At 40.1% G+C, this 14,340-nt stretch overlaps 1 protein-coding gene across 1 annotated transcript; it reads right to left on the bottom strand.

Annotated features, from left to right (window-relative positions):
* Window positions 1-4,526: 4,526 nt before the first annotated feature.
* On the bottom strand, window positions 4,527-10,496 carry gfap (glial fibrillary acidic protein). Its single transcript, XM_085404598.1, has 9 exons — window positions 9,959-10,496; window positions 8,201-8,261; window positions 8,008-8,103; window positions 7,747-7,908; window positions 7,449-7,574; window positions 7,092-7,312; window positions 6,961-7,004; window positions 6,664-6,746; window positions 4,527-6,212 (listed from the first exon to the last, which is right to left on the bottom strand). The coding sequence occupies exons 1-9, from the start codon at window positions 10,477-10,479 to the stop codon at window positions 6,171-6,173; spliced, it is 1,356 nt and encodes a 451-aa protein (XP_085260724.1). The 5' UTR covers window positions 10,480-10,496; the 3' UTR covers window positions 4,527-6,170.
* Window positions 10,497-14,340: the final 3,844 nt, after the last annotated feature.

Raw genomic sequence — 14,340 nt, 5'->3', positions numbered from 1 at the left:
GTATATATAAGTATTAAGTCTCTCTACATATATATTAGATATACCTTAGAAGACATACCGTATGGCATTTTAATTCAGGGAAGCGATCCCATAACATTACTCATTAGCATCACTGTCAGTCAGGTTAGAAGATATTTGTGATGAAAAACTATGAAGAATTTGGTTATTAGTAATCCTGGATATCCAAGGTTGGTTGGTTTTGTAATCATATTAATTATTTCTTCTACATTTCTGGCACCCTATTCCTTAGGCGCTACATATCTTTTATCTAATAGCTGTTTGTACTTTGTTTCTCATTGAAGTAATGTTTTATTTTGAAATGTATATACTGACATTATCTATTTATGGCATTGTGGATAGCTCGACAGTGATTTGACAATGATAGAGTGCAGACCCACAGCAGTCTATTCTGCTTCACCCTACATCTGAAGACTGTGCTGAAAATAGCAGCATCTTCTTACTCTGTGGCTGCCATTGCACCTCTGAAGTATTATATTAAACTAGTGATGGTAATCTTAAAAGTGCACTCATTTGTTTGTGTTTACATGTGCCTCTGTGAGAGGTTTTTTATCCCTTTTTAAATTGTTCAGAAAGCACATTTTAAGTTTGTAGGTGAAAGTAATCCAGGACTTCTGTGGGAGAAAGGAATTATACACTGCACCGGTTAGGCGCGCAAGTGCCACTGCAGAAACAATTGAACTGTCAAAACTAAAAAAAGAAAAAGGGATTCAAAACATGGTCGTAAACTGAGAAGATAGATTACTTTGTGTTTAACAAGCCTGAGACTGTGAGACTGGAAACTTTCAGTCTGGATTTTATTGTGCCACAGCCAGACGTGAGGATGCAGACTCGATCTGAGTTGCAAAAATGAAAAATTCAAGTTTGACTAAATCAAAAGCTAGATGGGGTTTAGCTTTCATACTGTGAGTTCTTGCCTGGGCTTTAGTCTTATAACTCAAAGGCCTCAATCCTATCCTTAACTTCAAATTGGAGCAGCAAGGACACGATTATCTGGCACTGTCTTCTGGGACGGAGCAGAAATCGTGGCCAGACTTTCTATTGTGTACCTAGTTAAAGGTCACCTGCAGGCTGCAGCTGCCTTTTTCAAATTCACACAATGTGCACATTTTGTTTGGAAAAAAACACAAAAGAGTTTCACAGACAAAGCAGGCTGAACAGAGCTGAGTTATATCTATTGGGCCTTCCTCTTTTTATTGCAAATTTTTCTGTGTTTTGTCCACCACTAGTAAAAAATACGGTCACTTACAATATGTCTAAATGGTTTTTGAATCTTTAGAGTCTATGTAAATATGTTATTCTAATTTTCACCATGCAAAAACTCAAACAATGTGACAGAAACCCACCAGGAAGCCACTCATGACCCTTTGAGCTGCCAGCAGACAAATGTGTTTAAGAAGTCATCCTTCCACTTTGTCCAAAGACATGTGTTCACTGAAACCTAGACAGAAAAAGGTGTTAGGAGATCAGACGGTTCACCTTTCACTAGACGGGTTGAGGTAGTGGCTCTGTGTTTTGTCTCAACGGCCTTGATGAAATGAGGGCTAAAATTAACCAAGGAGCACACATGCCTCCCCATGACCCTGTGGTGTGAGAGCCACCAAAGGGCTCTCACACAGGAATGTGCACTAAAGAGGGCAACGAAAGACAAAGAGCTTTGACTGGAAGGCTATACACGTGAATTTGCCCTGATTCGCCATCACCCTGATTATTTCCTCTATGAGAAGTTAATGAACATGTATTATCACCACTCCAGTGTGATTTGATTGTCTTATTTTTGTCTTAAAAAACAAAAAACAAAAACAAAAAACCCAATTAGGAATATGTAAAATTAGGTGAAATATTTTTGTTTAGTTTCGCATCTAGGTGCTTGTGTAATTTCTAACTTTCCTGAATATCTTCTGGAACATCCAAGTATAATTTTTTTTAAATGTATTTGCATAGTAATTTGATTTGTTGTTTAAGCTTTAAATGTCTAGATAATACCAGCTGGTATGCCAATGATACAAAAGTGGGTTAAGTTACAAATTAACAGACATGTGGGACAGGAGTGTAAAGTAAGGCACCATCTGCCTCCTCTAGTAAAGATGCCCTTTACTTGGTGTTTGTGGGTGGGATCAGACAAGCCTTTGAACTCAACCTTCATTTTGATCTCAGATACACACTTTAAAATTTTCATGACAGTATCTCCCGTGGCTGTAATTCTATCATTTCGAATCACCTGTTGTTGGGCAAAAAAAAAAAAAAGCAACTGCCAAAATACTCTAAACGGCCGCTGTGAGAGTCTTTTCTGTCGTCCGTGTGACTCGAACCATATTTTGCAGCAAATCCTAACAACTGAGACGCTAGAACAAGCTAATCCAAATTGTTTGTCTAAATGGTGTAGATAAATCCTCTCTGTAATTCACCTGCAAGATTTAGTCGGCTTCTTTCAGTTGAGTATCTCTGCAGAATTTATTAGAGAAACATAGAATTTCCTGGTGAAAATAATCAATTTCAGAGGTTTATTTTTTCTCTTGATATTCGGATTTACATAGTTCAAAAAAGGTGTTGGCACTGTGTGCATTTGTGACTTCTGTACATAACATATGCATGCATGACAGCTGTTGCTACCTCACATCCACCGTAAAAAGATAAGCCTGAAAAATGCACGTCTCTGTAACCCTTTGTACCTTCTCAACCTTGTGGAAAAGGACTAGATGGGAAACGGGGCCAATTGCCTGAGAGTTTTATCTGCTTGGAATTCCTTCAGCTCAGGGTTGCCTTCAGTTAAGACCTGAGAACCTCCATTCTTCTGATAAAAGCTGGACAAAACAGACACATGCTGTGCTTACGGACGGTTACTGGATCATACTTTAACCCTGTAAGACCCAACCCATAAAAAATAACCAGAAAATTCATTTTAAAATTATGGCAAGTATTGATCTTGTTGATGAGATAGAGGTATCAGAAATTCACGTATCAAATATGATACAAAGGGAATTATAGAGTTAATACACATGTTCCACTCACCTGGTAAGAAAATAAAAAGAACTCACCACTAATGCCAGTGAGGCAGGGTGTGACGTTTTTCTAAATTTAGGAGGAAAACCGTGTTCATGTCTGTGAAACCAGTCAGCTTTTTTGAATTTACCATGTTAGGTATTGAAAAACATTGCATTTACTTCATTTACTCAAATGTTTGCTTTAACAGATCATACTTAGACATGTTTTTTCACCATTTCGAGACAGTTTACTTCTTGATAAATTTGGCAGACAAAACCATAAGACAAACAAGAGTAGGGAAAACAAATGAATCACATTTAAAGTCTTTTATTACTTGGTCTTTTCAGCCTTTTAGCTGCTTTTGTTAATCCTTATTTAAGGCAAAGAAAATCCTTTGAGTTCAAAGTATAGTTTGAACCCTATAACTAAAAACACCCACTGGAGTGCAGCACAAGCTTGACCCGTTTCAGTAACTGTTGGTTAACAGACCAGATTCAGAGCCTGTTACAACTCCTTAAAAAGAGTAAATTGTCTTTTGTTTTTAAATTGTCTTACAACAGTACTCCTATTCCCATTGTTGGTACATCAAAACATGCTTTGCTTACTAAAATAAATCCTTCCATAACAGTTTGGAGATTAAAAAAGAAAAAGTGATAAAAATAAAAAAAATTAAACATCCTGTGCAGTGAATAAATAAATAGATATAAATAAATAAATAAAAAATCTGAAGTTTATATAGTTTTGTATCTTTAAAAATCAAAAAAAAAAAAAAAAAATCAAAGACAGTGAATATGTGCAAAAAATAATCCCTAAAAAAAGTCTTTAAGCTTTCATTAAAACTTTAAATTAAATTAGTGACTAGTGGCCAGTATCAATAAGAGGGATAATTTCAGGAGCAAAAAAAGTTTATATTTTAACACCTGACGAGTAGTTTGAGACAGACATGGTGGTGTAGGTGCCTGAAATGGAGTGGCCTAGTGTCGAGTCTGTGGCCCTTTGCTATGTGTTTTCCCCTGCTCTCTTTCCTGTCTGCAAATAAAAGTCAAAAGCCAAAAAATAATTTAAAAAAATCCAAATATCTATCCTTTAAAAACTCAAACTCAAATTGTAGCCCAAATGACGTATAAGGACACCTCTGACAATGTAGGAAACTCACTTTTTGAGATCATGTGTTTATCAGTCCAGTAGAAATGTTTATCTGCATCTCAAGCCATACTATCTTTTGCCACAAATGATATCTAGGCCCATACATACAGTGAAACTCACACAGGGCCATGACATAACTTGAAGTGAACCCATCTGCTCAGCGGTACAGCCTGCTTGAAGGGCAGAAACAATCAGTTACAATGAATAATATCTGTCCGCTGCTGTCAGCCCTCTTGTCAGGATACATAACACAGCTGAAAGTGATGAGAGCTGATATACTGTATGAATGTGTCAGGCTTGTATGAGAGGCAAAGGACCATGACTATGAACACATGAAAACACTGTTAGGACAGACTTTTTATAAAAAACAAGAGGGATCAGCAAACAAATTGTTTTATTTTTGTTAACATGACATCACAGCTCATGGCACTGGTCAAAACTAATGTTATATTCACACCTGCAGAGGTTTCTAAAGAGCAAAGGAGCAACAACTTCTATTTGACATTCAGTAAAACAAAATAAGTTGCTAAGTGTTATTAGAGGAAAAGGGAGAAGTGGCTGAGGGATGGGGGTGAAAGTTCCAGTGTAAAGGGTGCTAGGCATGAACACATGGTGTCCTTGGCGACAAGTACAGACACAGCCGGCTTTGGCGTAGCACCACTCTCATTAGTGGCAGGTCCTGTCAACACTCTGTGGGGGTTTCAACAAAAGTTGGGGCTTGGATTACAGCGTTTGAACTGTGATGTCCATCTATGCTTCCAGCAGTTTAAAAAAAAATCTAAATTCCTCCCATTCAAAAGGGAAAAAAAGGAAAAGTCGGAACTGCAGCACAGTTTATATGTGAGGTTATTATAACAACCGCTTGGTCTCTGCGTCTTCCTCTGCTATCAGCCTAAAATACAGGAGCTGGCTGACACTTGGTGGAGGCTGCAGGGCAAAAGCCGTGTCAGTACCCACACCTGTAAACTTGCCTGTCTTTTCCTGTTATCGCTACAGGATAAGTGGGCATGTCATGACGCATCCTGGTGTCAAAAAACTCTGCCCTTATCAGGTTGTGTTCAAGAGGCAGAGGATGCTAAAAAAGAGACAGAGGAGTGAAAGGACAGTGATGGAGGGCATTTTAGAGGCCCCACACAAATGGTGCTGCTGACAAGCTCTTACACTTTTTATAGAGCGAATGAACGCTCTAGAAGTCGCCATAGTTACTCCCTCACGACCTGTATCTGCACATTTATTTGTACTTCCATCTGGTTGTGCAGATTTAAGTCCCCAGAGCAGCAGAGATAGCTTTGTTTGGGCAGTCATTCCAATGCAATGCATATAATGTATCTACCTATGCATGTGTGCTATACTTTACATTCAATAAGTAATGAACAAGTAGAGACTAGAACAAAGGGAGTGAAAAATCTAAATAAAACCAAACGAAGGGTTAAAAGAAAAAAACAACAATTCAGACTCACATGCTGTGACAGAAGCTGCAGTACACACACATATCTGCCAGTACTTGCCTAAATCCATTTAAAGTGTCTGCATCTGCAACTCCCTCCTTTATTTCACTTGCACATCAATCTCCACCATGCTACATGCTAAACATAATCACTATGATTCTGTGCCTCTTCTGTGTCATTTAATCAGAATCAATGCTAAAAATCTGTCCTGTCAGCTCAAGTTAAAATTAAAACAGCTTACTTAATTTTTATTGGAAAAATCTAAAGATGGTGTAAGGTGACTGGGCTGCAAACACTTCAGGTTTATGGTGGAGCTGTACACAAAGCCACACCGAGATATCTTTCAGGAGAAATTCTGACAAGGGAGACTAAGTACAATCGGTGGTTATATTGTGGTTGCAATAAAAAGAAGCAGGTGATGGAGGAGGGAAAAGAGAGGGATGCAGTGAATTTGATGGGGTAGCTTTTGTGTCTGGAGACAAACAAATAAAAATGGTAGTAATATCCAATAATGCACATTCAGAATCCCCAGGTAGTAACTAAGGAAAATATGGATGAGCTGGTCTTGAAACTTTAAGGAAGATCTTTGTGTTCAGTGGTTGATTCCTTAATGATCTGAAAAGGGGAAAAATTCAGTTAAAAATAACAAAAAGAACAAATCTCTCGTGGGTTTTTAGTATCAGTTGCACAAGGCATCAGGTGTACTGAGCCACAGTGAATCTGTGAAAATCTGCAGAAGAGTTCAACATTGCCCTCCAGAGGGAATGGGTTAGAGGTGCAATGTGCAGATCGTCCTGAAGCAGTGTGAAAGACTTATACAAGCACTAATTCACTCGGTTTACTAAGTGGCTGGTTGATTACAGTAGCAGAATATAGTTAGTTTGCCAAGTTCTGTCCTTATGACTCCTAGAACATATGCTGCAGACCACTGACATGCCATGGAAAATGAGAAATGTGTGCAGATTAAAAAGATAAATTAAAGTTAAATAAATAAATTGGTGGTGAGGAGAGTGAGGTATGCTATGTCTGTACGATCCAGTGTTGCTCTTTGTGTTCATCCACATACCTCCCCATCCCTGGTCTCCACAGTTCGAACCAGGATGCTTCTCTTCACATGGGCCTCAGGAGTTTTAGTGTCCAAGTTAGTTTCTAAGGGAAAAACACAGGGAGAGTGAAAGGATATTAACTCTGACCAAACCTGCTGAAACACTATCCTCTGTTCACATTTGGTTTAGAGTACAGGTACAGGATTAATCTCTTTTTAACCAATAAATACTGTCCAGTTTAACTGCTGGTATTCTACAGCAAAAACAATTTAATCAGTCAAGGGAAGAAAATACCGAGGTTCAAAATTTAAACTGACCTCTAAACTGCATGTTGGAAAAGCTTTGAACTGGAATCGTGATCCTGGAAGAAAAGAGACAAAAATAAATAAAAATCAGTATCACATACTATGATTTATAGTTAAATCTGACCAGACAAACTCTAACTCACCTGCTCTCCTCTCCCTCCAGGAGCTTCCTGTATGTGGCAATCTCAATATCCAGAGCCAGTTTGACATTGAGGAGATCCTGGTACTCCTGCAGGTGCCTTGCCATCTCCTCTTTCAGTGCCTGGATTTCCTCCTCCAGTCGGCTCACTGTATCCTGGTATCCCGCTGTTTCCATGGCACAGCGCTCCTCCATTTCCCGGAGCTGGCGTTCCAGTGACTCATTCTTAAATAGAATTATAGTTTTAACAGGCTATTTTATAGACAACAAAAAAGTGTGTGTTTGCCAAAAGTCCATCTGACTGCAGTGTAATTTGTGAACTCAAAATGTCTGTGTAATCTGCGGGATCTGGTGTACTTACTGTGCCACGAAGAGCCTCCAGGTCACAGGTGACCACTTGGATCTGACGACGATATTCATTGGCTTCCTGCTTGGCCTGGCGGAGGGCTTCTGCATTTCTATTGGCTGCATCTGTCAGGTCAGCAAACTGTGTACAAAGGTGAAACAGCTCGTTCGTATGTGGTGTGTGCATTAGCTTATTAGCTGTGAAACATTATCTTTATCTTTGTGCATTTTTTTTAAATTTTCACAGGAAATACAAAAAGAATTGTCACACATATACAATATGTGTTTTATGTCAGACAGCTAATTCTTCTCACCTTGGATCGATACCATTCCTCAGTCTCCTGCATATTCGAACTTGCCATGTTTTCATATTGGACCCTAATGTCTCTGAGAGCAGCAGTCAGGTCTGGTTTAGACACATCAAGATCAACATGGACCTGCTGGGCCATGATCTGCTCCTGTAACTCACGCAGTTCCTGCAAGGAGGAAGTCCAAATTTGATTGTGGTTAGTGGCAATTATTGGTGCCTTAATATTTCTCCTCCGTGACTTCTATTCCTTCAGTTGTATTCTTACCTCCTCATGAATTTTCTTCAAGAAGTTTATCTCGTCCTGCAGTGCATCAATCTTCCTCTCCAGCTGGACACGATTTAAAGATGCCTCATCCACATCCTATGCAAGAAATGAGCACACAGGGAGATGAAGTTGGATAGTCAGTCATACCGAACGTCTAAATTATTTAGTTGATGATTTCAGGGAACAGAATTACCTGTCTGAAGCCATTTAGATTATTTTCTGCATCCTGTCGGAGCCCGATTTCATCTTGCAGTCTAAGTCACACAAAGGAGAAAAATCCCCAAAATAAAAAAAAATTACTCAAATTTGTTTTTTGTAGGTTAATAGAACATCCAGTCTTTCCAGTTTTTGCTCTGCAAAATACTTTTATAGACAAAAAAAATCATAAACACGGCATTTATTTTGAGTTAACTTGTTGTGCATGAGTATGCCTTTTTGTCAACTCCTTCACAACTCAGCAAGAAGGAAACAAGCGTGGACGGATTTAAACTTTTTTTTTTAGTTTCTCATTTATGTTTAACAGAGTATCATCTGCAAGGGCTAAAAACATATATTTAAGCACATCGATTAGATTTGCGATATCAGCTTCACCGCTGCTCCCCATGCTGCTGGGGATGTGCGGGGCTCAGCTGAAAGGGCAGCTTACGCATCATTACACATTCACTCGAATCTAGCAGCCAGAAGCCTTTCCCACGGGATGGAGCAGACACACACAGAGACATAAAAGGGACGCATCTACGCACAGCCTCGTGCACAGATAGGCACCACCCTACAATCCATCTGCCATGCACACAGTGACATGGAACTCTAAGCATCTGTATGGCTTCATGGAGCGATTGCTGAATAGAGGGCTTCAAGAAGAGCAGCATGAATCACAAAAGTGACCTCTGACCAGAATCATCACTATTCATGCTGCATTATTTTAGAGGACCAGCAGCTGCGTGGTAATCGGAGGATGTAGTGTGAGAGAGACCTTTCGAACCATTAGAGGCTTCAAGTCAGTCATTCACAAGATTAAATTATAGATTCATGCCACATATGCATCTAAATTTAAAAAAAAAAGGTGCATATGCAATGGCAGTGAATCAGTATTTTGGAGTAACAGGGGACTAGTAAACATCTGCCCGGCTGGCCGTTCCCTTTGTGTTGGGCTACCATTGTGTTTCCCTCATTCCTTCGCACTCACTCAGTGGGGACAAGGGGTTCAGCGAGGATCAAGTTTGTAAAGAGGGATCCAGGAGTAAAGCTGGGGCAGAGCACAGTGGGCTGCATTCCAGCGGGTCTGAAATCTGCATATAAATGAACTGGCAATTATAAAAGAAAACTAAGAAAAAAAACCTTTCCACTGGAAAGAGTTTGTCTTATTTTGTGCCAAAATACATAAAATCTACTCCAGCTGAATGTGTTTTCCAATCAAAGACCAGCTAACCAAAAGCATTTGTCTAGAAAACACACTTTGTGGGGGGTTTTTTCACAGTCCAAATATATTTTTCAGAGTGTGTTTCAGGTTCTACTATGCTTTAATCAAGAACATGGAAAGGTTTAACATAAACATGGCTCCAAAACATCTGCACACTAACTGAAATATGAAATATGAAATTGAAATTCAGTACATAACTCTAAAAAATCTATAATATTTGAGTAAAGGAAGCACATAGGGGGTTCATTCCTACTCCTCCATCTTTTAAAAAAATGGTTATTCATTTAAATTTTAGCTTGTAACCCTAAACATAACACAAAATGCCAATGATATCACAAAAATCAAGTCTTTGATTATTAGAGTGTGCATTCAAGTAAAAAGAAAGCAAAAGGAGTTTGCATTTCTTTCATTATTCTTATACATACATATGCAATCTCTACAAGAGATACAAATGGGTGGTACTACTGTGTGATCATACATCACATCTACATGATCCTCCACCCACAGAAGTCCTGCCCTGCTCCCTCTTACTTCTGCTTAAGTACAGCCAGATCTGCAGCCAGGTTATCCCTCTCGACCTCCAGTCGAGCCTTGTTGTTGGTGAGACCATCCACTTGTCGTCGTAGCTCCCTGAGCTCCTCCTGGTAGATGTCTCCCAGTCGGCTTGGCTCCTTCCCCTTCAGCTGGTTCAGCTCTGCCACCAGCACCTTATTCTGCTGCTCCAGCAGGCGCACCTTCTCTATGTAACTGGCAAAGCGATCATTCAGGCCCATCATCTCCATCTTCTCGTTAGTTCGTGTTTCCTTGTACTGGGCCTTCAACAGAGAGTCAGCTGAGAAGTCCAGCCGGTCAACGGGGCTCCCCAGCAGCAGGGCTGTGCTGCTTGAGCCCAGGGAGATCCGCGACACAGGACTGGAGTGGGTGACATTGCGAGGGGTGCCATGCCAGGAGAGGCGGCTAGAAGAAAGGCCACCAATTCTGACTCCAGAGCTGCTCGAGCTCTGGGGCCCAAAACGCTTTCTGTACGAGGACTGGACTCTCTGACTCTCCATGTTGGGGAATGGAGCTCGTTCTGGGCACAAACAGGGCTTTTATACAGCCAGGCAACCAACCCCCCCCAAGACCAAAGCAGAGAGACCACAGGGTGGGGCAGAGAGAAGGGAGGGTGGCAGGCAGTGAATGGGACAAAAAGGGAGAGCGAAGGGGTGGTTTACATGACACTCAAAAAGCTGTGTGCCAGGGATTGTCTGTGCTCGTCCACTCAACTACAAATGTCTCTTGGCTTTCTCCCTCTCCCCCTTTCTCCTCCCTTCTCCCCAGCCTCTAACTCACTCTCTCTCTCTCACTCTTACTTTCACCCTTTTTTGTCTTCCTCTCTTTCTTTCTGTTTGAGCTGAATGAAAAGGAATTTGTGTGACAGGGTCTGGCCACCAATTCAAGCTGACCACACATGCGCTCTCACAAAAACAGAAACACAGTTTGATCAAACAAAAGGGTGCTGGGGAGAGATCTTCGCTCTCTAATCAGAAAATAACTTTAGATTGGCAGCTGGAGCAGGTACAGATACAAAGAAAGATTAGTATATTAAAAACATTGCTGAGTGTATTGGAAGTGTGCACAACAAAAGCCTGTGAAATCATTTGAGACTGGGGTCAAATGATTTCACAGGGTCAGTTGTGTGGAGAGAATCTAAGAGCTGTTGTCACTGCTCTTTCAATCACAGTTTAGGGCAGTAGTTATATAACAAAGGGCATAACATTATTCATGAACTCATCCTAAATAGGAATATTTATTATAAAATGTGCTTAATCAGTAACGAAAATTAAAGTATGATGAAAAAGTTCATATTACCCAGATTGGAGAAAATACATTTTCAACTAAGTATGTTAAATTCAGTTTAAATTAAATTTTATTTATACAGCACCAAATCACAACAGTTGCCTCACGGCGCTTTCTATTTTAAGGTAGACCCTACAATAATACATACAGAGAAAAACCCAACAATCATATGACCCCCTATGAGCAAGCACTTTGGTGACAGTGGGAAGAAAAAACTCCCTTTTAACAGGAAGAAACCTCCGACAGAACCAGGCTCAGGGAGGGGCGGGGCCATCTGCTACAACCGGTTGGGAAGAGAGAAGGAAAACAGGATGAAAGACATGCTGTGGAAGAGGGCCAGACATTAATAACAAGTACGATTCAATGCAGAGAGGTCTATTAACTAGTGCTGTCAGCGTTAATCCCGTTAAAATGACCTTAACGCCAAAACCGCATTAACGCGACAAATCTCCATTAGCAAGTTAGCGCAGCTCGCCCTGTGCGTGGGGCTGCACGGCAGTTAGCTTGTTAATGCATTAGCGCCATGCAGCCCCACGCACGGGGCGAGCCACGCTAACTTGCTAATGGAGATTTGTCGCGTTAATGCGGTTTTGGCGTTAAGGTCATTTTAACGAGATTAACGCTGACAGCACTACTATTAACACATAGTGAGTGAGAAAGGTGACTGAAGAAGAAATAATGCATCATGGGAATCCCCCAGCAGCCTACACCTATTGCAGCATAACTAAGGGAGGATTCAGGGTCACCTGATTCAGCCCTAACTACATGCTTTAGCAAAAAGGAAAGTTTTAAGCCTAATTTTAAAAGTAGAGATAGTGTCTGTTTCCCGAATCCAAACTGGAAGCTGGTGCCATAGAAGAGGGACCTGAAAACTGAAGGCTCTGCCTCCCATTCTACTATTACTCTAGGAACAACAAGCAAGCCTGCAGTGCTCCCCGGGCGCCCAATGGCTGCCCACTGCTTCACTGAGTGAATGGGTTAAATGCAGAGACGAATTTCCCCACGGGGATCAATAAAGTACTCAATAAAGTACTCTTTTACAGTGAAGTGCTCTAATAGTGTGATATGGTACTATAAGGTATCTTACCTTATAGTACCTTATGGTACTATAAAGATGAGATGGCACCTGATTATTTAAGACCCAGGCTTTTCATTATATATGCCATTAAATATTAATCTATAACACTTCATCTCAAAGCAGGAGCTTTTAATAGATAGATAGATAGATAGATAGATAGATAGATAGATAGATAGATAGATAGATAGATAGATAGATAGATAGATAGATAGATAGATAGATAGATAGATAGATAGATAGATAGATAGATAGATAGATAGATAGATAGATAGATAGATAGATAGATAGATAGATAGATAGATAGACAGACAGACAGACAGACAGACAGACAGACAGACAGACAGACAGACAGACAGACATCTATTGCCTTTCAATAGAAAGAAGAAAAACACTTCTCAATGAAACGGTTAAGACTTGGAGATGTTCACTGTGTCTGGTTATTAGATGTCTTGCTGTTTCCAAAGACAGATGGATGGCAGAGATGAGTGGGGTCAGGTGGTGAGATGTGGGGAGGAAGGGAGTTGGTGAGTAAAGCCTTTTAATCTGAACTCTGAGGACTAACAGAGTCTGCATTGCAAAACCATTATCATCCATTACCTTGACAACCACAGAGCTGGCTACCTCAGACCACCTCAGCTGATCTTTTTGAAGAAGATGTGATTTATGGAAATGCGATTTTGACCAAGTGCCCATTTCCTTCTGCAATAATATATCCCTCATGTCAAGAACAGAGTATTTTGGCATGACAATAATATTATTAAAAACAGAGTTGAAAAAGACACAAAAGTACTAAAGGTTTAGGGAAATACTGCTGGAAAAACTATGAGTAATATTGGTTTTATGTTGCTGACAAGATACAGTAAATAACTCTAAGTAATTTTAATGAGAAAAGCTACGGTAACTGTGTAGCAAGTTTCTTTCTTTTCTCTATCTCCTCTTTCTGTGTTCATGTCTTTCTCCTCAGGTGTTCCCTTCTCACTATCTTTAATTTATATTTTATATATTTCATATAAGTCTTTTGTATCCATGTTTGGTCATGCAAGTTTTTGTTCTTCACCTTTGTTTGATTTTGCCACCTGTGCTTTATCCCTAATGAGCCTTCTGGGTTTATAGAAACCTCACTCTTCCTTCTGTTCTTTGTTCTGGTGTCGTTTGTGTAATCCTCAGTGTGTGTCCTGCTCTTGTGTCCTCATGTTTCCTGGCATTTCCTACTTCTTTGGACTTTTTGTATCACATTTGGAACCTTGATCAACCTCTATAAAGGCTTGCCTTTTGTTTAGTTCTACATTTGGGCTCTGCACCCCCCCCCAAAAAAAAAAAAACCAAACAGTTGCAACATGGTAAAAAAAAAAAAAAAAAAGTACCAGTATTTGGTTAAATTCCAGAAAAAATATCAATTCTGTTTTTGTTTGGTGTTGGAAAGATCAGACTGGCAGTAGCACATTAACTTGCTGAAGGTAGTAAAAACCACAACAGCAGTGGTTCATAAAGGATTTCTTTGTTACTAGGCCATAAAATCACAGGGACTGTAGACCAATCATAGTGCCTTTATTCAGTGGGAGACAGTGAATAAAGGCCCTAGGACTTTACTATTTGGCCTCTGAGTGTTGTTGCTAGTAAAGAAGAAAAACAACAACGCACTGTCTTGAATTCTAATTGGTATCTCTTAATGCAGGTTAAACAAGATGGCACACTGTAAGTCCGGCAGAGATTTGTTGATTAAAAAGGCTCCATCTCTAAGGATTAATAGCATGCTTGCATCATTAAGGTGACAGTAATTGTTTCGCCCCTCTGAATTTTTCCGGCAATCACCACCGTTGCCCCAGTTCTGGTCACTGAGGTAATATGACCTGATGATTAAACATCCACGCAGAAAGAGAGTAAAAGTGGTGCTGCAGACCTCTCCTTCTCTTTGCTCCCTGCTGCAAGAGTTTTATGAAGGGCCAAGTCAAACAGCTGATTCATAGATCCAGCACAAGAAGACCATCTCATCTGC

The sequence above is a fragment of the Rhamphochromis longiceps genome, linkage group LG4 (assembly GCF_057381845.1).
Source record: "Rhamphochromis longiceps isolate RC_006_pf linkage group LG4, R_longiceps_female_GT1.1, whole genome shotgun sequence".
In the NCBI taxonomy this organism is placed as follows: Eukaryota; Metazoa; Chordata; class Actinopteri; order Cichliformes; family Cichlidae; genus Rhamphochromis; species Rhamphochromis longiceps.
The sequence above is the reverse complement of the archived record's forward strand: the minus strand, read 5'-3'. Positions and strand labels throughout refer to the sequence as shown.

Bases quoted from the DNA above. Each gene is read 5' to 3' on its own strand.
- gfap (XM_085404598.1), bottom strand. From the start codon at position 10,479: ATGGAGAGTCAGAGAGTCCAGTCCTCGTACAGAAAGCGTTTTGGGCCC. The intron at 8,104-8,200 runs GTAATTCTGTTC...TTTCTTGCATAG, and splicing joins ATCTAAATGGCTTCAGACAG to GATGTGGATGAGGCATCTTT. The intron at 6,747-6,960 runs GTCAGTTTAAAT...TTTTTCCCTTAG, and splicing joins TTCCAACATGCAGTTTAGAG to AAACTAACTTGGACACTAAA.